Genomic DNA, 23,059 nt, shown 5'->3' on the forward strand with positions numbered 1-23,059 from the left:
TTCCTGTCACTCGACACTTCGTCAGGAAAACTGAGCTCAGCTTTTTGTGGTAGAAAATGTCAAATACACACAAAAATAACCACAAGGGTATTTCCTAACTGCTGACATTTTGCCGCATTAGCATCTTCTCTTTCTCTCTCTCTACATATATATTTTCTAACCGTTTGAGTGGATTTTAGACACGATGCCTTTTCACCCGTAAGCGCATCTGGGGGTCTCCCTGAGAGTGAGGGCGTTCTCCTAACACAGCTGCGGCGTAACAACTAAATCGGGGGTCGGCACTGGTACAAACCACCCACGCTGGCAGTGTCGCAGTGTGAGGGCAGTCCTGGCAGGTGGCCCGGTGGGCTGGGGCGCCATCCCCTACCCCAGAAGGTTGGTTTGATCCCTGGGCAGGACACAGGCCTAGGCTGTGGGTTTGATCCTCTGTTGGGGCACCTACGGGCGGCAACCGATGGCGGTTTCTCTCTCTCTCTAAAAATCAACAAACGTGTTCTCGAGTGAAGATTTTTAATGAGGAGAGAGAAAAAAAGTGAGGATAAAACACTTTTTTGGGTGCTTGCTCAGCGAACCTATCGCTGTGCTTCTGCATGGCAGCTGGTCTGAGACGGGGACACACTGTGACTCAGTCTTGCTTTGCTGGGTCATCACTGCCCCCCTCCTGCTCAGCCAGGTTCTCTGATAACCAGCTTAAGAGAGAACAGGGAGCGAGCAGACGGTCTGCCTCTCCAACCCCCGAGAGGTCCCCCCACAGGGAGACCCGGGTCCCCACCCGCCCCGAGCGGCAAACCCGTCCCGTTGAAGAATTACCTTTGCAGTCAGTGGGGACGAGCCAGCCCCATTGCTCACGTTCTTCTTGCCGTGGTCCGGGAGGATGCCGGGGCGGCCAGCAAGGGCGGAGCCCGCCCTGGAGACGGGGCCCTCGGGGCCCTTCTTGGAGCCTGGAACCCTGCCCAGAGAGAACACGGCCGGGCTGCCTCACACAGCACACTGCGGAGTTGCCGTGAGAAGGGGTCGGAACAGACGACAGTCAAGGTTATAAGTCTGTTTAAAAAAAGGGCAGGTGGACTTCCGGCCAAGACGGAGGCGTAGGTGGAAACACTGTGCCTCCCTGCACAACCAAATTCAAGGACAACAAAGATTTAGAAACAAAAACACAACCAGAACAGACAGAAAATTGAACTGTACCAAAGTCCAACAACAATGAACCATTCATCCAGACTGGTAAGGGGTAGAGTCGGCAGCCAGTAGAGAGGGGTCTTGGCAGGAAGAGGCGGTGGTTGGTGACTGGGTGCCAGGAGGAATCGAGCAAACCCAGTGAGACAGGCAAGGCGGCTGGCTGACCTCGGACACACATTCGCACAGATAAACCAGGCAAAAAACAGGCAGCGAGAAAGACCGCACAACCCAGGACCCCAGGGCTGGGAAATAAACCCTAAGAGCACCGACTGAAAAAACTTTTGGGGGTTGAGGTGCCGGGAGAGACTCCCAGCCTCACAGGAGAGTCTGTTGGAGAGACCCACAGGGTCCTAGAACGTACACAAGCTCACCCACCCGGGAATCAGCACCAGAAGGGCCCAATTTGCTTGTGGGAAGTGGCAGAGGGGACTGAAATCTGAGAGAGAGTGAAACAAGCCCCATTGTTCCCTCTCTGACCCCATCCCCACATACAGAATCACAACCCAGCCACTGGGTTGCCCCGCCCCAGTGAACACCTAAGGCTCCGCCCCTCATACATAATAGGCGTGAACAGACCAAAAAATTATGGCTCAAATGGAAGAACAAATCAAAGCCCCAGAGCCAATACTTCTAAGTGACCAAGAGATAGCCAACCTATCAGATGCACAGTTCAAAATACTGATGATCAGGATGCTCACAGGAACTGGTTGATTTTGGTTGCAAATTACATGAAAAAATGAAGGCTACACTAAGAGAAATGAAGAAAATTGCACAGGGAACCAATAGTAATGGAAACCAAACTGGGACTCAAATCAATAGAGCGGACCAGAAGGAAGAAAGAAACAACCGAACAGGAAAGAATGAAAAAACAAGAATTCAAAAAAATGAGGAGAGACTTAGGAACCTCCAGGACATCTTTAAATGTTCCAACATCCGAATAAGGGTACCAGAAGGGGAAGAGGAAGAGCAACAAGTGGAAAAGTTATCTGTACAAATAATAAAGGAGAACTTCCCCAATCTGGCAAAGGAGATAGACTTCCAGGAAGTCCAGGAAGCTCAGAGGGTCCCAAAGAAGTTGGACCCAAGAAGGAACACACCAAGGCACATCATCATTACATTAGCCAAGATTAAAATGAAGGAGAGAATCCTGGAAGCAGCAAGAGATAAGGGGACAGTCACCTACAAAGGAGTTCCCATCAGACTGTCAGCAGATTTCTCAAAAGAGACCTTACAGGTAAGAAGGGGCTGGAAAGAAGTATTCCAAGTCATGATATCCAAAGACCTACAACCAAGATTGCTCTATCCAGTAAAGCTTTCATTTAGAATGGAAGGGCAGATAAAGTGCTTCTCAGATAAGATCAAATTCAAGGAGTTCACCATCACCAACCCCTTATTATATGAAATGTTAAAGGGACTTACCTAATAAAGAGAAGATAAAAAAGATGAACAGTGAAAGGACAGCAAACTCACAGTTATTAAGAACCACACCTAAAACGAAAGCAAACTAAGAGGACAGCTAGATCAGGAGCAGAGCCACAGAAATAGAGGTCACATGGAGGGTTAGCAACAGGGGAGTGGGAGGAAGAGAAGGGGGGAGAAGGTACAGAGAATAAGTAGCATAGATGGTAGGTAGAAAATAGACAGGGGGAGGGCAAGAGTGGTGTGGGAAATGTAGAAGCTAAAGAACTTATGACACATGGACATGAATTAAAGGGGGGGAATATGGAGGGAGGGGTTGTGCAGGGTGGAGGGGAATGAACGGGGGAATGGACAACTGTTAATGCCATAATCGATAAAATATATTTAAAAAAATAAGTAAGTAAATAAATAAAGGGTGGGGGTCGGCGAGAAACATAGCCAGAGAGAACCTTGACCTTCCTAACGTGCGCCTCTGAAACCCCACTCGACCCTCAAACCCGTGTGTGGCTGTCCCGCAGTGCGGTCATGGGCTCAGCTAAGCAGGGAGCAGATCGCAGTCGGAGCTTCCTGACCGGAGTCTCCGTTCCGTCGCCGGTGGGCCAGACGCACCTCACACGCTCCTCCAGAGTCAGCAGCAGGGGCGCAGAGTTGCAGAAAAGCCTCCAGTTTCCACGCTCTCCAGCCCCTGGGTCGGTGACGACCAGCCCCAAGAACAGGCACCTTCCAACCGGGCTCTGCTGCAGCCTCCCCGCAACCGAGCCGCCTCCCTGCCCCACCAGCGACTTCCCTGCCCACCGTGGGAGTGTTGGCCAGCCTGGGTCTCCGCTCTGGGGCACTAAGAGAACAGGTGACTTCCCCATTCCATTCACAGTCACCTCAATGGGGGGGGTTCTGTGGCTTTCACTCAACAGCCAGGACACCAGCCTCGCTCAGGGCTGGTGGGATGGGGAGGCCTGCCGGCCGGGCAGAGCGGAGGGGCGGGGCGGGGTGTACCTACCTCAGGTAGAAGAGCACGTAGGCCTGCTGGTTCAGGACCACCTTGATGTTGCTGGAATGCACCAGGGAGTCGTTCATCTGGTACCACTGCCCGTTGCTGGCCTGGAGCAGCGCAGGGTGTGGGGCGGACAGAACACACACCGAACGTTGTAGCGCCTCCTCAGAGAGGGAAGACGCACCTGCCGCTGACCACCACGCACACCCACGTGCTGGCTGACTGGCAACGACCCGCACGAAAACCTCTAACGTTTGTCCAGCCCCGACCGTGACCCCACGGTGTGCTCTGAGTGCCCTTCCACCCGGTGCCCGGGACCCGAGCTTTCCCTTCCGCGGGGCATTTCGGCCGCTCCGGTCAGCGGGGCGTCTCCCGCCAAGGCCCCCGCACCCGGCAGACCGCCCGCCAACCTCCCTGTGCCGCCGCACCGACCTTCACGTAGCAGTAGTAGTGCCCGGCGTGGCAGCTGTAGCCCGAGTGCACCAGGACGGCGTAGAGCCCGTACAGGACAGGCTCGCCACTGCTCTGCGACATGTATGGGCGGACGTTCAGGAATTCCGGATAGCCCACATCCTGCTCGAGAAGCCAAGCAGGCGGCGATCAACACCCACCCGCAGGCGGGAGGGCCTACCCGCCCCCTGTCCCCACTGGGGACAACGCCTGACGCAGGTGCCACCACCACCTGGGGCAACGGGGCATGGAGCCAGGTGGGGGGGCCTCCCCCAGGCCACACTGAGACCGGGGTGGACGGTGCCGTCTTCCTGAGCAAGGAGGTGACTGACTCCCCATCCTGCCTGCCTCGCCACAGGGCCAGCACCAGGCCCAGGGAGGAGGGGAGGGGCGCGGGTTCGGGTCCGCCAGAGCCAGGAGCCGGCGGCTGCAGCGAGTGACACTGTAGCCAGTGGACCAGAACACTGGTCACGCCAACTGATTTCAGAAACTGGCAGTCTTTCATGGGAAGGTATTTTTTTAATTATCTTTCAATAAACGACAGGCCAGAACCGCCTGCGCACCTGCCGATACACACGTAGGCTCCTTCCTTTTACAGCAGCGCAACTCACATAGTACGCGGTGCATGGCCCTGGGGTGCGCAGCGCGATGAGATTTCACACGCGTGTCCTGTGACCCACATTTCTACCGAGAGGAGCCATCGACCCAAAAAGTCCCTGCATCTCTCTCAGTGCCGACCTTGACCTTCCCGATCCGGCCTCTGCCGGCATGTGCTCGTCCTGCGGTCTGACCTTCAGCTGGCACGGTGCTCGCCCCGTGTCCGGCCTCTTTACACCCACACGGCGTCTGCGGCACTGACCGCTCATCGTTCCGCTGGCGCTGCCCGACTCCGAACCTCGGAAGCCAGGACACACCCTGGGCTTGCAGGCGAGCGCCGGGGGCCCAGGGCCAACACGCCGCGCTTCTCAAACTGCTCCGAGGGAAAACTGGTCCCCCACCAGCTCCTCGGGCAAGTCCAGGAGCCACTCACTCACTGTTGGGTGGGTGGGCTGTTCGCCACCCACCCCATGTGGCCAGCAGGGCAGAGCCAAGTGAGCTCATAACTACTAGGAAAATGAAAGACCGAATGACTTCCCAGACAACTAGTTTTAGACAATTCCTCGTAATAAATTCCCCTCCAGGAGCCAAAATGCTACAGAGCTTAGTAAAGGCTCTGAGAAGGCCTGCAATCAAAAAGAATCATTGGCATTTGCAAAACTCGGCCCAGCTGAGAACGCTCTTTTTCAAAGCATGGTGTCACCACTGCACGGAATGTTAGGGACATGCTGGTCAGGCCAGTCCCCCGCCACCAGCGCCACGGACCGTGTGACGGGCTCCAGCAACTGGGCACGGAGCCCTGGCCTGCTGTGCAGCAGGACGGACGTTACGATGCCACCGTGTGAGAGGTAAGCCGTGCTCCGCGTTCCCGGGGAGCTGTGTGAACGTGCCCGCCTCAGAGACTACCGGGCGTGGAGCACCAGAACCACACAGCCCCAAGTTCACTCTGTTTATTCCGTGTTTAAAAATGTTTTATTTGTTTATTCCTAGACAGTAAGAGAGGGAGAGAGAGAGGGAGAGAAACGTCCGTGTGTGGTTGCCTCTTGCGTGCGCTCTGACTGGGGACTGAGCCGACAACCCAGGCATGTGCCCGGACAGGGAATCGAACCTGTGACTTTTACTCTGCAGGATGACGCCCACCCCACTGAGCCACACCAGCCTGGGCCATCATACTGAAGGAAACCTGGACCTCCCAGGTCAGGAACACCCCAAGCACAGGCAGAGGTTGGGCACAAAAACCTAGTAAGACATGGTCCTTGAACCCGACTGTGTGTAGCAGTCATGTGGGGATTTTGCAGCCACGCAGCTCCCTCGGCGGACACCCACCTTGGTGATCTTGCCGCCGCTGAAGTTGGCGAAGCGCTTGAGGGACAGGGTCAGGACGTTGGAGGCCCTGTGGACGGTGAAGCGCTTGCTGGCGGGCACCTTCTTCTTGCACCTGAGAAGGGAGGGTGGGGGTGGCAGCCTGTGTCCAGGGGGCCATCCTCACACCACCGCAGGGCAGCCCCAGGTCGACTTAAATGACATGTGTGCCTCCCGCAGTCCCCGCTGCCGCAGGGGATGAAGGACACCCCCCAGCCGGGGGTGAGATGCATGAGCAGGGACTGGGGGCTAACGCGGGGGGTGAGAACAAGGGACAGCAGGGTGGCGGCGGGGCAGCCGGGCAAGGGGACGGACAGCTCCCAGGGTGCAGGGCGCGGGCGGGGGGCTAGGGCAGCGTGTGGGCGCCGCATGGTCAACCCAGGAGGCAGCACTAAGGAGCCTGGTCCTTGCGGCTTTCGAACGACCTACGTCCAGAGTGACCAGCACCCCCCACCGAGCTGCCCGACCCCCGACAGGGTGGGACCAGAGCTGCGTCTGCTGCAATGGGAACTGGCCGAGGAGACTCGGGAACCAGAGGCTGCGGAATGCGGTCACCTCAGTGGTGGTGGTATGCACGCCCCTCTGTGCCCCGATGTCCTCGGCCCAGGGCCTGCTCCATGCCTAGAATGGCCCCGGGAGCGCCGGGGAAGTGCTGGCCGCGGAGACCACGGCCAGCACCCCTCTGCGTCCTGGAGAGGCTTTCGGCTGGAAGGCGTGCACACGGAACAAAGCGCGAGCTGGCTCACCTCCGAGGGAGGTGGCCGGGAGCAGGGTCGGGTCAGGTGACTGTTTGGTTCTCTCGGGCCGCCCCGGTCTTTTGGCCACGGGCGAAATGAAACTTACTTGGCACACATGTAGGCGTTCTCCCCACTCAGGACGTCGGGCTTCACGAACAGCTCCAGCGCACGCACGATGTTCGCAGCTTGCTGAGGAGAGCGGAAGTGAGCGGCCGAGCACACGGCGGAAGGCAGGCGCCACCAGGCGGCCAGACGCGAGGCCCTTTTCAGGCCGACGCAGCAAATCACAGCACTTCACTCGTGTAAAAACCGGCCCTTGAGCTGCCGCCTTCCGGGACTCAAATCCCTTGCCCAGGAATGAATGGGGGAACCGGCTGCCCCCGGGGGGACGGTCCTCACTCCTCCCCACGGAAGAGGACCGCGGCAGGAGGCTGGGTCTGCCCTGAGCCTCAGGCTGCTGGGAGCTCTGCCGGCTACAGACACAACCCGGCCCCCATCGCGCCCCAGGACACTTGTTAAACGGGTGGGGGGAACGTGCACGGTAAAAGGCCGGAGAGAAGGATGCGACAACGGCCGTTCCCACTCAGACGCACGAGGGCTCTACGTATCTTTGCCCCGTCTGTTTGGATCCCCCGCCCTTGTGGGGGCCTGCGGTTTGGGGGTTCATGCCCCATCCCGGGCCTCACGCACACCCCACCGCGCTCCGTACCCGGATCTCCAGCGCCACATCCAGGTAGGGGTCGTAGGTGTCCGAGACGCTCTTGCACACCGAACACTTCACTGCCACGGGACAGAGAGGGGTGGGCGGCTGCAGCCAGCTCTGCCCGCCACCCCCAGTGTCCCTGGCTGCCGCCCCAGGGGTCAGAGTCCTAGAACTGGGAGGTCCTCTCAGCAGACAGCCCGGAGACCCCGGCACCCGGGCAGAGAGCTCACGGACCCCCAGAGTTCACAAGCAGATGCATATCAAACCCGGTGCCGCCCAGAGACGGGGCCCGGCCTGGCCGACCGTGGCCTCTGTGGACACACTGCCCAGTGAAGGACAAAGGTCCCACCTGAGGGACTGAGGGAGTCGGAGGACGAACCACGCGGCCCTCTCTCCACACACGCCTGATGCTTTGCTGCAAACTTCTCCCAGGAGTGGCGTGCCCGTCAGGCAAAGCACAGGGCCAGGACGCAGCCCAGCCCGGGCACCTGCTCTCAGCCCTCCCTGGTCAGCCTTTCGCCTGGGAAGCCCCCGCTTACCACGGGATCTCAGGTAGCCTCCGAAAATCTGATGGACCAGGGTAGTAGCCTGTGTCTGCCGGTCCAACCTGGGAAGAAGGCCACGAGCCTTCAGGTGAATGACAGGCCACGGCAAAGCACCCCACCCACGCCCCTCCATCTTGCCACTAGTTCAGCCTGGGCCTGGTGCACAGAGCCCGGGGCCTGGTGCGGGGCCCCCCACCACGGCCAGGAGCCTGGTGAGCTCAAGCTGAGTCTCAGCAGGAACCCCACACTGCTCTGAGCCACACAGCTCACTTCCCACAACTGCCCCCTGAGCCTCTGGGGTCTCCTCCATCCCTTCGCCCTGTCCACTCACTGGCCTCAGCCCTGAGGGTCACCTCCAACTCTTGACTGGCCATACCAGCCTCTTTTCTGGGATAAAATTCCCACAAGGATGCCCCTTTAGTAAGACAGCAGCGGTCCCAGGCGTGGGTTCAGGGTGGGGGATTTGCCTGCCTTTGAATCCCCTGGCCCGTTTACTAACTATAGGACACAGCGCACAGCCCCTGGACTCTGCTGCTCTTCGTGTGAGGAAGCTTCTGGAAGCAACACACCACAGCTGGCCTCTGCTCCTGGCTTCCACTTGCAGCCCACAGAACCCACCCACCTGGTTCCTCAGAGCCCCCAGAGCCCCAGGACACTGGTGCAGTCGGCTTTAGTGACTCCCCAGAGAGCGCTGCAGCAGCGCACAGGGTGGCCCACTCCCCGCCGGGACGAGCACCCCCCCCACTGGCACCTGCCCCTCTCTGCAGACCCCTCTGGGACTCCCTAGCCGGGGCTCCTCCCACCGTGCGTGCCGTCCGGAGGGCTCCACACCCACGGCGCACGCACGCACCACGGCCTCCCGCTGCCTGTGGAGCGTGCTGAGGACACTCGTCCCACCCTCTCTTCCAGCACACGTGACTGATGGCAGGGCTGCTAGACCCAGGGACCTCGCCCAGGAAACAACTCCAGAACACGTGGGGGTTGGGCGGAGTCCCCACATTCTCATTTGGCAAAGTCTGGAAATGAAAAATGAACAGCCACCACCTACTATTGCCACCACTCGCCACAAGGGACACTGAACTCCAGCAACTAGCAAGGCCATCAAGGCCACAAGCGGCCACAGGGCAGCCCCCGTGATGCAGCCGCCGCCAGGTCCCCCGACAAAGCGGGCTGGATGGAGCAAGAGTGCAGAGAGCCACCGAGCTCCCGCTCAGCACAGCCTGGCGCTGACGCTGTGTTGCTGGAAGCAGACGCTGGGGCCAGCTCCCAGCAAACCACCTTATGATCCCACAGCAGCCTCGGTGCAGGTCGAGGGCAGGTACAGAGAAAACCGAGCAAGGAGACACGGGACCAGAGGGGGCCCGACGCATTACAGCAAAGCCCCCGACGCTGGACCGAAGCCCACAGAGTGCGTGGCCCTGAGACTCTGGGCACCAGGACACAGCTGGGGAGGTGGCCTGGAGATGGTGGCTCTCAGGCAGAGGCAGGTGAACGGGCGGGCGGGCTCCCCAGGAAACTGGGTGGCGAAGGGCAAGAAAAGTGAAAGGGAACTCAGGCCTGAAAAGCCGTGAAAAGGCTCTGCCATCCAGCCTGCTGCCTCCACGATGGGGTGCACTTCCCCGGGCTGGCAGGAGGGGGCGCCCGGGCTAACAGCTGGGCCAGCCCCCAAATCCACCGGACAAATGAGAACAGCCTGAAAAACCAGAAGCAAACACCTCATTGGATGAAAGTCAGTCCCAGAAAACAAGCACAAAGCAGAAGAAACCCCAAGCTGAGGCTCGAGCATTTGGGGAGATGAAAAATAACCAAGAATAAAACATCTTAAAACTAGAAATAAAAGAAGTGAAAAAGAGAAAGTTAAACCTGGCTGGTGTGGCTCAGCGGACTGAGCACCGGCCTCTGAACCAGGGGGTCCCGGGTTCGATTACCACTCAGGGCACAGGCCTGGGTTGCGGGCCAGGTCCCGAGCTGGGGACCTGAGAGGCAACCATCCACTGCTTCTCTCCCCCTTTTTCTTCCTGCCTTCCCTTCTCTAATGATAAATAAATAAAATCTCCTTTCTAAAAAAAAAGAGAGAGAGAATTCATTGGACTCAGGAACACGGGGAGAAACAACCATCAGCTCAGACAGGAGGGCTGCAGCACCAGCTGCCCGGTGGGGAAGAGACCCCAGTAACAGCCCTGGGATGGGCTGTGGGGAGGTCGGCAGTGACCAGGCCCCGGCCGCTGCAGGACGGAACGCAGGTGCAGGCAGGCAGACGGTGAGGCCGGCGGCCTGGACGAGGTGGCTCGCCGTCGCACCACACACAGAACCGGCACACGAGAAACCCCCCAGGCTGGGCCCAGCGTGAGAGTCGCTTTCCAATCAGTGGCAATGCCAGCAGAGCAAGGTCACCTTCCCTGGTGACAGAGGATGGACCGTGTCTAGTTCGCAAAGAAGCCAGGTTGGGGGCACGTCCCACAGCCCTACGGCGTCCGCCTGGCTTACTGCTGAGCGTCTCCAGGGCCGAGCTGATGGGGGAGTGGCGGAGCGGAGGGGGGTCCTCAGCCGCCAGCCACAGAGCTGCCCAGTGGGGATGCTCTCCATCCACACAGGCCCGCTTCAGCAGTCACCCCCCGTCCCTGGCCAGCTGCCTGGTATCCGGGAGAACTGGCCAGCAGCAATTGGCTCCAGCCATTCCTAGCAAAGCTACCAGACTGTGAAGAACAAAATCAGGTCCTGAAGGCCTCTGAGCAAAACACTGAACGCTAACATCACACAGCCAGGAGCTGGGACTGGCCTCAGGATGCAGGACCAAGGCAGCCAGGTATGGGGCGGCCTGCGGGCTGACCAGAAGCAGAGGGAGGGCCCGGTGTGGGGGGAACATGAACAAATCTTGCCTGTTTCAACAAAATAAGAAACAACGCAATCAACAATTAGGAGTAAGCAGGTCCACCTAAATGCTGAACAAGCAGCTGAGACGTCCAAAACACACGAACAGAGACGAATCATGCAGAGAAGGAAACAGCCAACATGCTTCACACAGTTATTGTAAAGTGAAACAAAATGGCCAAGTGAAGACCAGACTCCAGTCATGACGACCCCCGTGAAGGGGCTGAGCCCGCAGAAGGAAGAGGCAGGCTTCTGGTCTGGCCCACAAGCCACCGGCCTTCAGGTGCCAGGAGCACCGCACTCCACAGCGGGGCGGGCAGAGGCCAAGCCCGAAGCACTGCCTGGGCCGCAGGAGGGTGCCTGCGACGCCGGCAGCTGCCCGTCTCCGCGAAGACCTGGGGGCTGAGACCGCCTAACCGCAGCCTTCACAGGACAGCAACTCCGGGAGGTGCCGGGGACAGAGCCATCCCGCCGAGACCAGGGGACACACAACATTGGATCGGCCGCCCGGATTCACAGACTCACAGAGGACCCAGGCCCAGCCTGGCACGCCCTGTCACAGCCTCACAGGGAACAGGCTCAGGGAGGTCACCAGGAGGCCCCAGGAGCAGAAATACAACACTCTGCTCGCAAGTTCGAAGTGACAAAGCAGAGAGGCCTTCCACCCGCCCTTCCACCTGGCCACTGAACTGCACACGCCAGTCCATGCGGAGCTCACGCATGTGCCCGTGTCCTCTCGCTCACTGCAGACCAGTACTAGCTTCCTCATGAATGGGCCTCAGCAAGAATCCCAACCCCCTGCAAGGGCCCGGTCACGCCTGGCGCATCCGGCAGGACCCCCATCACCCCAGCAGCGCCTGGGCCCTGCATCATGCATGGCTCACCACACCCACCTACTGCTGGAAGCACAAACCTGGACTCCTCCCCATGCTCAGCCCGAACCCCAAACTCACCCATCCCACCCTTCTCCCCTTCCCTCCCAGATTCTCCCACTTCCAGAGAGGCTGGTTCAGGGGCCTGGCTCAGGGTTAGGGCTAGTGGGGTCCTGAGAGCTCCCCGGTGGCTCCGCCCACTGCACAGCGGAGCTGCACCCACCTGCAGAGCAGGAAGTCACACCCCCACCCCACCTGCCTCTGCAGGCCGGCCTGCCCAGCCACATTCCCGGGAGGCCTCCTGCTGTAGGAGAGGAGCCCCGGGGTGCGGGAAGGCCCCTGGGTGCCGATCCCTGGTGCCCTCCGCAGCACCGGGGAGCCGGAGCCGCCCGGCTCAAGCACTGCTCCCAGCCTCGGACTCCGGCACCGGCTGCCGAACGGGAAGCGATTCCTGCTTGTTTTTTCTTGTCTGAACCCACAGGTCCAGGAGCGACACAAAAGCCTCAATGACAGTGACTGTTTCGCAAAAGGTCCCAAAGTCGTTAATGCGTCACAAGCTTTCAAATGTGAAATTAGGAAACGTCACTGTACAGACTGATGCCTCAAAAATTACGCACTTCCTACCCGCAAACATTCCCGCACGTTTTCCCACCCTCTCATAAAGGCATCTAGCTCCTACCGCCTGTCCTCCACACCAGACCAACGGGGCAATTTAAAGATGGGGAACCTCCAAGGTGCAGGTCCCCAGATCTGCTGAAGCCGCCCCCCACCGGGGTGTGGGGACAGAGTGTGGCCAGCCCGCCCTGGGCTCGGGGCAGAGGCTGAGGGCCAGCGGCGCCTACAACGTGGACGGGCACCCAGGGAGGCACCCACTTGGCGCAGCCGCCCAGGCAGGCCCTCTGCATGGCGTCCACGGTGTAGCGCAGGAACTCGTGAGCGTCCTCCTGGCTGCCGAAGCGGAAGTGCCGGGCGATCTCTGCGGAGAGAGGGGGCTGTCAGACGGGAGGGGGCCTCTGCAGGGGGCCGGGGAGGGGACGAGCTCCAGCTCTGAGCAACGAGGGCCCCTCCTGGCTCCCGGGGCAGAGATTTCTGCAGTGACACCGAGGGCTCCGTCCCTCTGCACCTGGCAGCAGGTGCAGACGCCCCAGGATGCCTGGCACTGAGACTAGGAATCCACCACCGACCGGTGTTCCCAGAGCCAGCGCAACACCGAGGGGTTAACTCTGCACCCCATGTGGGTCCCCAGCCCCAGCCACCTCTCTGCTCTGCCGGGTGGGAGGGACGCCCGACCTGGACAGCGTGGGGTCACCAGCAGGCTCCGCCTCCCACGGCCCAGCTCTCCTCCTGCTCACAGGCCCATGCAAAGCCCCCCGGGGCCCCAGCCTGGCTGACCACCCACTCTAAAGCCGTTCCCACGGACTCTGGCCATGGCGGTTGGGAAAGCACAACCCCTCGCTGTGCACCTCCGGCGGCACCGCCCAGGTCACCATCCTGAGAGGCCTCAGGGCCCCTCCCCCTCCCCCAACCGCCCCATCCCCCGTTCCGCTGTGGAGCCAGAGGGAAGGAGCATGGACCCACTTACTTCTCAGGTCTCGGATGAAGGACACGGGTTTGATGGCGTTGCCGCTGTTGGCGAAGGCCTGGACAATGTGGTTCTGCATGACACACAGCATGCAGAAGCCTCCTTGGTGGCCTGAGAGAGGGACAAGGTCATGGTGACGTGAGGGCACCCCTCCCACATGACCAAGAGAGGGAGCTGGGAGAGCTCGAGGAAGCCAGGGGTCCAGGCCCTACGCCCCCTGTGCGGGAGGGCGCCGGCACCACGAACCACCCGAAGTGCAACCCACACTGGCCCACGACCGGGGTTCACGCTGCGGGCCCTTGGCAGGGCTCTCCAGTGTATTCGCTCACCAGGGGTTAGTCCAATGCTCGGCGCAGAGTCGGGGACACGTTTTTCCTCACTTCCCAGCTACATCCCACGGCACACAGGCTGCCCCGCCCTCCCCAGAAAACCTCCCAGAGCGGACACGCGCGGTGCAGGGCGCCCGCCAGCTAGGGATGCCGCCCCGGTCTCCGCTGTCACACACCGTGCTGCCCTGGACGGCCCTGTGTCCTCATGTGCATCTGGACCTGTCCCCAGGGGCAGCGTGTTCTGCAGCGCTGAGGACACTGCTGTCTCCCACACGGCGTGGCCTTTGCAGGCAGACACCGCTCCTAACACCGGAGTCAACACTGGCAGGCGCTCTGCCCGCAGCAGCTCCAGTCACCCTGCTCCCTAGACCTGCCTAGACACCAGCGATGGAGGGGCACACGTGAGTTGCATGATCCCACCCACTCGGGGGCCCTGGAGGGGCCAGACACTCAGTGACAAAGGAGACGGTGGGTGCCAGGGGCTGGGAGGAGGGGCAGGGGCAGTGAGTGTTTCGCGGGCACAGAGTCCCTGTTTGGGAAGATGACAGAGTCCCGGGGAGGATGGGGTGACGGCCGCACAGCCGTGTGAATGTGCTTAATGCCGCTGTGCATGTGAACACGGGGAATTTAACGTGGGCCGTGTGTATTTATGTGAGTTTAACATAATGTGCGCGCACTGACCACACCTCGAAGAGCTTTACTTTTCCTAAATAAAACACATTAACTGGAGTCTGTACAAGGCACCCCTCCGGGAAGGACGTCAACATCCCGAGCGCGTGGTCGCCTTCACCTGGAGGTGGGCCCGTCGCCCCTCTCAGAGCCCTCCCGACGCTTCCAAACCCACTCGCTACGTCTACCGTAAACCAGAGCGGTGGAGGGGCGCAAGTCCAGGCAGAGCACGCATGGCACCGAAGATGACCCGACCCTGGGCCCCCCTGCGCCGGCCCGGGTCGGACGCCGCTGTGGACGCGGCCGCCGCCTGCGCCTGTCCTCGCCGGGTGAGGCGCTGCCGCCTGCAGCCCGGGAAGCGCTGTTTTCAAACAGGCCGAGGAGCACCTCCAGCCAGCACCGCTCCAAACAGGGCTTCCCAAACCCCTGGTGACACACAGCACGTGTCACGGTCGGACACATCCCCAGCAGTGTGCCACTGTGGCATGGGAAGCGTGGATGAAGGACAGCACGCGGCCCTCCTGGGGACCACACGGCGTCCCCTCTGTTATCTGCCTGGGTGCAGGCATGGTCTGGGCTTGCAGCCGGACCTGCGCTGGCCCCCAGACCCGGCAGGCCTTGTCGGGTTCAGGGAACGCTTCTCAGCACCCTGGAGAGCCCTCACACGCCTGGCCAGGGGGCGAGGCCCGGCCCGGCCCACCGCGGCGTCTGACTGCGTCCCTCAGCAAGCTCAGGAGTCCCGGTTACGAACGCGTCAGGATGAGGCAGGTCACTCATGGAGGTCTCCCTCCGCCACCTGGGGTCGCCAGGGCCCCTCCAGCTCCCGCCTGGGCCCCCAACAGACCGCTGCTTACGTGGGCTCCTGGTTCCCTCACGGCAGCACTTTCCTACAGGCCTGCTGGGCAGCCGTTTGAGAGACGACGTCAGGCTGTTCCCCGAAGCACAGAGGGTCCTCGATGCAGCCAGCGGGCGCTGAGACTTCAAGCAAAATGACTCGCGACAAAACCAGGCTCACCGGAGGCCAAGAGCGACCTGCCCGGGCTGTGCCCATTCAGCCTGGGGGGACCCAAAGGGTCTCCCTGGTCCGTGCCCTCCAGCCCACCCCCACTCTGGCCACCTCCTGCCCCTGTGCCCCCGCCACCACTGGGCGCGGTGTCCCACCAGGGTCGTCGGCACCAGGGGACTGGCGAGGGCGTGCATCTCTCCCGAAGCTGCTTGGCCAGGGGTTTCCGCTTCCGGAAGGTGCCTGTCCACGATTTTTATCTATTTTTAAATTACCCATTGTCTCCTCCTCGTCGACTCTGTGGTTCTTCACTTATTCCTGGCACCAGGGCTCAGTTTCTGCGTCCCGGGTCTCCCCGCCCACTCTGGGGCTCCCCGCTGGCCTTTTAATTTGAAGAGCTCTTCACAAACAAAAGTTCTCGAGAGGACGAGAAGGCAGCAGAGCGCACCAGTGTCTTCAGGTGTGGCCGGCGCCGAGTCCCCGCTCGGGGTCCTAGAGGTGGCCGCCCACAGTTGTCACTTTGGATGCCAGGTTCCTGGTCCTTCATGCGAGCGTGTGCTGTGGCGTGGGGACTCCATTTTGTTCTTCTCACATGTGGACCCAAGTTTTTCTTTTTAAGTTCTACTTGTTTAAAATGGAGACACACATATCGTGTATGTGAAAACTGGCAGGTGGACACCACATTTCCAAACACGTGTCCCTGGGCTCTCCGTGTGTTCCGGGAGTTGGGTCTCTCCGTGACCCGACACGACCACACGACCATTCCTCCACTGTCACAGGGAGACTTTGGAGTTGGGGTCCTTCTTCAGAAGTGTCGTGGTGACCCCTGGTCCTTCGCTCTTCTTTGCCTTCTGAACGTGAGAACCGGCCGCAGCCACATTAACCATGTTCACTACATTCGGCTGGGGAGAGCCAACAGCTGCACGCCAGCCAGCCCCCACCACACCCGCCTCTGTGCGGGCAGGCGGTCACGGGCATCCTTCGCTAAGGGTGAACTTAGGTCTAGACACTTTGTATCGTTTTTGGGCATCCTTCCGTAAGGGTGAACTTAGGTCTGGACACTTTGTATCATCTTTGTGGCTTTTATCATTTGTTTTATACTAGCAACTTATTCACCTGTTCTGTGCACAGAAATCCAATTACTTTGTGTGTATCGATGTCACTGATCCCGTCAGGCGGCCCACCTTCTAACCTGTCTACAGATGCCTTTGCTTCTGGGTGCAGGAGCGTGACAACAGCGTCACCCCTCATGTCTCCTCCCATCACCCCTCCAGCTGGGGCCAGCCATTTTGGAAGGAAGTGGTGACCACAGCATCCTTGGTCCACTGCTCAGGTTAAAGGGCCGGCTTCCAGTACTTTTTTTCTACTTAGACGCTGTGCTACAGTTTTTCCTTTATCAAGAAAAACCGCCTTCTGTTGCTACTTGGCTGGGAGTTTTACCAAAGAATATTTTCTGGCTTGTTTCCAGGTGACTCCTCTCTTGCTCTGCTGACATGGTAAGAGTCACTCAGACACAGAAGTGGGCGCCCACTCACATGGAACTCGCTGTGCGCCCGGCCGGGCCCTGCGCAGTCCATGTGGTTCAGGTAAGGCCAACAGCGCCAGGAGGGAGACGGCGTGGCCCCCGTGCAGAGGGGGCACAGGAAGTTCCAGGAGGCCAGGCGGTGTCCTCACGGACGCGGCACTGGAGGCAGACCCAGTGGGCAGCCCGGCGCCGTGTTCTCAAGCACCGTGTTGCACCGACCCCACCCCACAGGTGGACCCCGGGACCCTCTGCGGTGGAGCACCCTGGAGCTCCTAAGAGAAACACACTTAGCTCATGGTGCTTAAAAGGCTACTGAATTTGCTGGTATTTTGTGTGAATCTGTCGTCTGCGCTCGTGAGTAAGAGGAGACCGCGATTCCTCACCTGTGCTGTTCTCAGCCTCTAGCTGCGGAACCTCCGGAACGCGGGGGGCCTGACTTTTTCCGCTCCCCGGGACAGCGTGTGAGCCACTGCCACCGTCTCATGCTCAAAAATCTCATAAACTTACCCGCAAACCATCTCGGTCTGGGGTTTCCTCGTGGGGAGACTCTGAAACACTGACTGACTCTCTTTGTTGATAAAACACTGGGATGGTCAGTGTATAAAATGACGGAAACACGCACAGGGTGGAGCAGAGCGAGGTTTATGGTCGTGCGCATGCCCACGGTTTCATTCTCGTACTGTCGCCTGTTGACGGCTGTGCTGCTCCCCCACACACGCTGCAAACCCGCACTGCCCCCTGTGCGTGGCGGTGTCCCCGGAGAACCCTGCTTTCTGTCTGAGGAGCAGTGTTCCGGAAAGAACACTGCCCTGCCCTGAGCAGGTGGCTCCCTGTCACAGCCTGCCGCAGTGGGCACACTGAAGCGGTTACCAGGCGTCCTGACCTTCGCCCCAAGTTTGGCCCAGGCCGTGCGTGGCAATGCCGCCTGTGCATGGGTCGGTGTTGGCAGCCGGCCGCGGTCCCGGGGACGCAGAGCCCACCCCGGGCAGCCACTCACAGTTGCGCGCGTGCTCCCTGGAGAGCAGGTAGTTGGCCAGCGGCGGCGTGTAGGTCAAGCACTGCACGGTCGAGTTCAGGAAGCACGTGTTGCCCAGGTTGTGCAGCCCGGCGCCCACGCGGTAGACGCGCTCCCACTTCAGGGACAGCCGCTCCATGGGGAAGAGCACTTTCTGCGGGGCGGGGACACCGTCACCGCCGCTGTCACACAGGTGCTCGCTGCCTGGGAGACGGGGATGAAATGGGGACAGCGTCAGTCTAGGTGTGGCAGACCACAGAGAGGGGCTGCAGGCGCCCCTCTGGGCATGGCACCGGAGGTGACAGGTGTCCCGCCTCCTAGAAGTGTGCCAAGGCCCAGCAGAAGGCCAGCTGTCCACACAGACCCTGCGTGGGCCTGGGATTCAGGGCCCCTCCACGGCTGAGGGGGGAGCGGCAGAGGGGGCCCTGGGTGGCCCACCCGCTCCTTTCCTGTTTCCCAGCCCCCGCTGGACCCGGTTAAATACACGCATGCCGAGGGAATCTAAGGACACGGATCCCTCTCGGACCAATCCCACATCATCACTGCCACAACTCAACCCACGGACCCCACACAGAACCCACAGTTCTCCGACCATGCTCCACTCCGGCCCCTCCTGCCCGGTCAGCAACCCATCCGCCCACTCTGTCAACGGGCAGTGAGGCCCTCTCTGCCAGCAAAGATGCGCCTGTACCCTGTCTCCTGGTCAGCGGCTCCTCCGCACTCCTGCGGCACCCGGCTCCCTCTGCTTTGGGGTTCAGCAACACGTATTTGCTCTTCAAGGACTCCAGCTGGTAGGAGAAGCTCTTGCTGGCCGGCTCGAACTCGATCTTCTGTAAAAGGACCTTTTTGGCCGAGGCGGCCAGGAGCCTCCCCAGTTCTCCATCGTCGGTGGAGTCCTTGCGGCCAGGTTTCAGGGCTTCCTTCAACTTATCGACGATTGGCATGGTGCGTCACTGCAGGGACAAGGGGGGACACAGAGCAATGAATGACCAGGCCCCAGGGACAAGGCGCTTCTCGGAAAAGCGCCACTCTGGTCTTTACGGACACCAGCCACACAGGAGCTTCCCTGGGTGGCTGCCAAGCCTAGGAAGCATGAAATGTGAGGGCCCACCAGTGGCCACGTGAACACTGCAGCCTGCCGGGCTCCTCTCAAAACAGGGGGCTGCCTCCCCCCGAGCACCAGACAGACAGGAGCCCAGAGCCGGGGTGGCCTTGGGGCGCGCATCTCTCCCACACGTGACTGCGGACTTTGTGCCAGGTGCAACTTCCTCTCTAAAGGTGCCCACGGGGTCCTAGTGTCCACTCAAAGCAGGGGACACCAATTCTCATGAGACCCTAGGTCATACATCCAAATCCACGCGACAAGGAGTTAAACACAGCAGGTCAGAGGGACATGCCTGTCCGCCCGGATCCACACTATCCAAATCGAAGGCCGCGGGCCACACGGAACCACTAAACCCATGGAAGGAGGACGCGCCAAACTAACGTGCCGCGTCATAATATGCGCACCGGATGCGGAAGACTCGCGGGGAGAATGCCGACGCCCAGCAATTCTCAGGCTGCTCAGACGTGGCGCTTTACAGGCGCAGCTCCAGTTAACAAAGACAGACTGCGGGCCCTCCCTGCGCCTGCTATTACACCCGGAAGTGCACGGGGGGCGGGGCTTGTGTGGGTCACCTGCGGAACAGGTGCGGAGCCAGAACCCAACAGCAAACACGAGATGCCTTGACAGAAGCAAAGTGGCAGCAACAGCCCGAGCTCCAGCACGTGGCGGGCTGTACGCTCCAGGAAATCCATCGCCTCTGATGGCTGCGCTGAGTCTACCACTTCTCCCCCCACCCCCACCTCTCCCCTTGCACCCTAGGTAGGGCTCCGAGCTCCCTGAATCACAGAGAAACACGCCCCTTACACTGATCACTCCCGTCAGAACAGCGCCCCCTACAGGGCCCCGGCGGCCCGCTGGCCCCAGCCACACCAGGGAGTTGGATGTGCCCCAAACCCCCACTCCAGGAAAAGGGCCCCGCGATTTATCGCTGTGAAGCATGATTTCATACATGGGCCAAGTCTCTCTGTCTATCAACATGTCTGCAGAGTACAGACTTGTAATACTTATGTCTTTAAATACTTTTTAAAAACCCTTACCCGAGGACATATTTTTTTATCACTTTTAGAGACAGAGAGGAAGGAAGGGAGAGGAGAGAGTGAAAGAGAAACACAGATTGGTTGCCTCCCAGATGTGCCGTGACTGGGGATCGAACCCACAACCTTCTGGTGTACAGGATGGTGCTCCAACCAACTAAGCCACCTGGCCTGGGCATAAAACTCATTTTTGAAGAGGCACCAGTTCTTTGACTTGAGGAAACAAAAGCAGGTCTCTTTAAGGAAATTGATGAAGAGTCTGCACACCGGACAACGGCGGCTGGGCCACAGGCAGGAGCCGAAGCCCGTGCAGCTCACCTGGGACGTGTGACCTTGGGCACGCCACTGCTGCAACATGGGGTCAGGTCCTCGGCCAGACGGGGCTGGGTGGGGCTGAGCCCGCAAACGTGCGTGCTCCTTGTCTCTGGCTCGTTAAATCACTGAAGCTGCAAGCATGCCGTCCGGGACAGGAGTCAGAACCTGAGGGGTAAACAGGGCGCCCGTTGAGGCTGGCTCTCTTCCCACTGTCTCACCAGCCCACTCTGCGGTATGGCGCGGCGCAGCGCGGCGCGGAGAAGGAAGGCCGGACACCAACAGGGAACAGTCTGCCCTAGGGCTGGAGAACAGTGGCAGTGTGGACCCAGAAGAGGTGGGAGGGGAGCTGAGTAACCAGCTACAAACTAGTAACTGGCATGACATGCAAACACGCTGCTTGCCCTACGTTTAAACTTTCATGTGAATGACAAGACCAGGGGACGTTTAAGCTTTCATGTGAATGACAAGACAAGGGAACAAACCCCCCGCCCCCCGTTTGCCAGGCAGCTCCAGTCCAAACGGCACTCCAAAGAGAAAGAGGCAATCGAGAATGACCTCCAGCTTTCAGATTTCATGAACCACTGAACCAACCCCCAAAATAACCTAATTGAAGGAAAAATGAGCATCGCCAAACTTCCTCTTTGCTCAGCGTGGACCTTTCCCTTCGATCACCACCTGCAATGACTGTGATCACAGAAAACTGAGGTGCTTTAAAACCTTTCAGTGAGAAGATGTTTGGACATTCACACGTGGAGAGATCGGCTTGGTGGATGCCTTGTCCCCTTACTCGGTGTCAACAACGACTACTTTGCAGGGCTGTCCCAACTCCTCTCCTGTCCCCACAGGACTTCACAGCAAATTTCAGATACGTCCTGTGTCCGACATCCCTTAGCAAAAGCTCATCAACACCAAACACGGTAAACCCCCTCCAGTGTCCCTGTTGCAGTGGAGACCCGCACCACAGAGTGGGGACAGGCGAGCACTTCATACTGGACCCATGTGAAGGGCGAGTGCCTGGGAACTGAGCAGCCAGAGGATGAACAGAACTGGGGAGACCCAACCCAATTAACTCCGGGCGAATACTGTAAAGAGCACCCATCCCATAGCCCACCTCTCTGGTGGAGTCAGATTTTGAACAAACATCATTTTTCCAGTTCTGATGGAAAGCTCAACCTCCACATCATCAGCTTCACCTGGCACAGTAAGCAATAATGTAAGAACGATTTCTGAGGTGTGGGAACCCAGAGAAGGATGTCCTCCTACCGCCAGCACTTCCTCCGATGTGCAGGCTCCACAGACACGCTTCAAAACCAAGTAAGGATGCGCTCAGGTGTCCCCCGCTCCAAGAAGGCTCCTCTTCTCCGTGTCCCTTTCCACCCCCAGAGTGCTCGGACACGGCGCCCTGGAAACAAACTCCACTCTGTGCAAGCGCACTGGCTTTCCCACCGCCGAGCCTCTGCACTGAGACTAACAGGGTCAACCACGTGCAGGCGGGGAGGGGCCTCGCAGGGACCTGGCTGGGCCTCCCCGGGGCGCCAGTAGGGGGGCCTCCAGGCTCTTGCGCAGAGCACCAGTGCCTAGCAAGCTGCGCGTGCCTCTCCTCCGAGGCCCGATTCTCTCATCCCTTACAGAAAGTCTCTTTCTGAGGATGTTACTCTAGCTAAGACCGTAGGGGAGACCCAACAGTACTCCATCCAAGCAACGGTACTTTAAACACCCACATGCCCCGTGACCGCGACAATGACCATGAAGGTTACCTACCTTCTCCAAGGCTCCTGCCTTTTCCATATCGCTTACTAAAGGAAAACAAATACGGTCTCAGCTCTGCTGCCCAACAGAACGCTGTGCCCCCAATTTCGACTTAAACTATTCCAGAGCAAGGCCAGATCCTGCTTAAAGGATGCTTCTGTGCCTAACGACTGTGCCCCACAGCGACGCAGGCCACTGCCTCCTGCCCGCCTGGGCTCCTGTGGAGCAGCTCTCCTTTCCACCTTGGCTCGGGGTTCGCGGGGGACCGCAGAGTGGACCTAGGGCCTCCCCGCGGATGGCGCAGCCCCGGGCCCTGCCCGTGGACCCGGGCGCCCTCTAGGGCACGCGTCCACGTTTCCCCGCGAACCACCGTGCCCCTCGCGGACCGGGCGGCCCTAGACCCTCCCCGTGCACCAGGGAGCCCTCACGGACACGCACCCACGTTTCCCCGGATAGCCCCCCGGGTACGCCCGCGACGGGCCGCAGCTTCCAGAGCAGCAGGCCTAGCGGGGACGGGCAGCCTTCCCCCGACTCTAGCACCACCCAAACTCGGCCCCATCGTACCCGTCCCTCCGCTAGCCCGTTGCAGCCCGCGGCGCTGGCGTCTGCTCGGCCCGGGCCCCGCACACTCACCATCCGGGCCCCTAGCGCTTCACACACGTGTCACGGCGACACTTAAAGGTACCGCGCCCCGCTGCCCCAGCTGCAGAACGCAAAAAGTCCAAGAGGGCTTTAAGAGGAGGAGCTAGCTTCAGCTCCACCCCCTTGACCCGCCCACAGCTTTTACGCACCGGAAACGTCACCTCTTCATCCCGCAGCCGCGCCATCCTACGCGATGACGCAAGCACGCACAGCAGACGCCCCGCCCCCGGCCAGGCCTGTTCCCGCAGACTGCGCGAGACTCTCACTTCCGGGTCCGGCGCGCAGGACGTCAGGGGCTTCCCTGCCGGGCCTGTGTGCAGGGCTGCGCCTGTCTCACCTGCTTCAGGCAGTGATTTGGAGGGCTG

General features: G+C 60.0%; 1 protein-coding gene across 2 annotated transcripts in view; it reads right to left on the reverse strand.

Moving 5' to 3' along the window:
* The window catches only part of USP36 (ubiquitin specific peptidase 36), a 30,797-nt gene extending 8,096 nt beyond the window's left edge, over positions 1 to 22,701 (reverse strand). The window contains exons 1-13 of one of the 2 annotated variants that reach the window (XM_053660385.1): positions 22,617 to 22,701; positions 20,307 to 20,468; positions 18,541 to 18,802; positions 17,832 to 18,053; positions 13,309 to 13,419; positions 12,600 to 12,702; positions 7,978 to 8,045; positions 7,445 to 7,515; positions 6,842 to 6,924; positions 5,963 to 6,074; positions 4,022 to 4,162; positions 3,596 to 3,696; positions 811 to 949 (exon numbers count right to left, since the gene is read on the reverse strand). In XM_053660385.1, the coding sequence (XP_053516360.1) occupies positions 811 to 949; positions 3,596 to 3,696; positions 4,022 to 4,162; positions 5,963 to 6,074; positions 6,842 to 6,924; positions 7,445 to 7,515; positions 7,978 to 8,045; positions 12,600 to 12,702; positions 13,309 to 13,419; positions 17,832 to 18,053; positions 18,541 to 18,793 (1,404 nt within the window). In that variant the 5' untranslated portion in view covers positions 18,794 to 18,802; positions 20,307 to 20,468; positions 22,617 to 22,701. Of the gene's footprint in view, positions 1 to 810; positions 950 to 3,595; positions 3,697 to 4,021; positions 4,163 to 5,962; positions 6,075 to 6,841; positions 6,925 to 7,444; positions 7,516 to 7,977; positions 8,046 to 12,599; positions 12,703 to 13,308; positions 13,420 to 17,831; positions 18,054 to 18,540; positions 18,803 to 20,306; positions 20,469 to 22,616 lie in introns of those variants that run through there. The other variant, XM_053660383.1, reaches the window with a different exon arrangement.
* Positions 22,702 to 23,059: the final 358 nt, after the last annotated feature.

Source organism: Artibeus jamaicensis, unplaced genomic scaffold (assembly GCF_021234435.1).
Source record: "Artibeus jamaicensis isolate MK-2021 breed Jamaican fruit bat unplaced genomic scaffold, CSHL_Jam_final contig_2259, whole genome shotgun sequence".
NCBI lineage: Eukaryota > Metazoa > Chordata > Mammalia > Chiroptera > Phyllostomidae > Artibeus > Artibeus jamaicensis.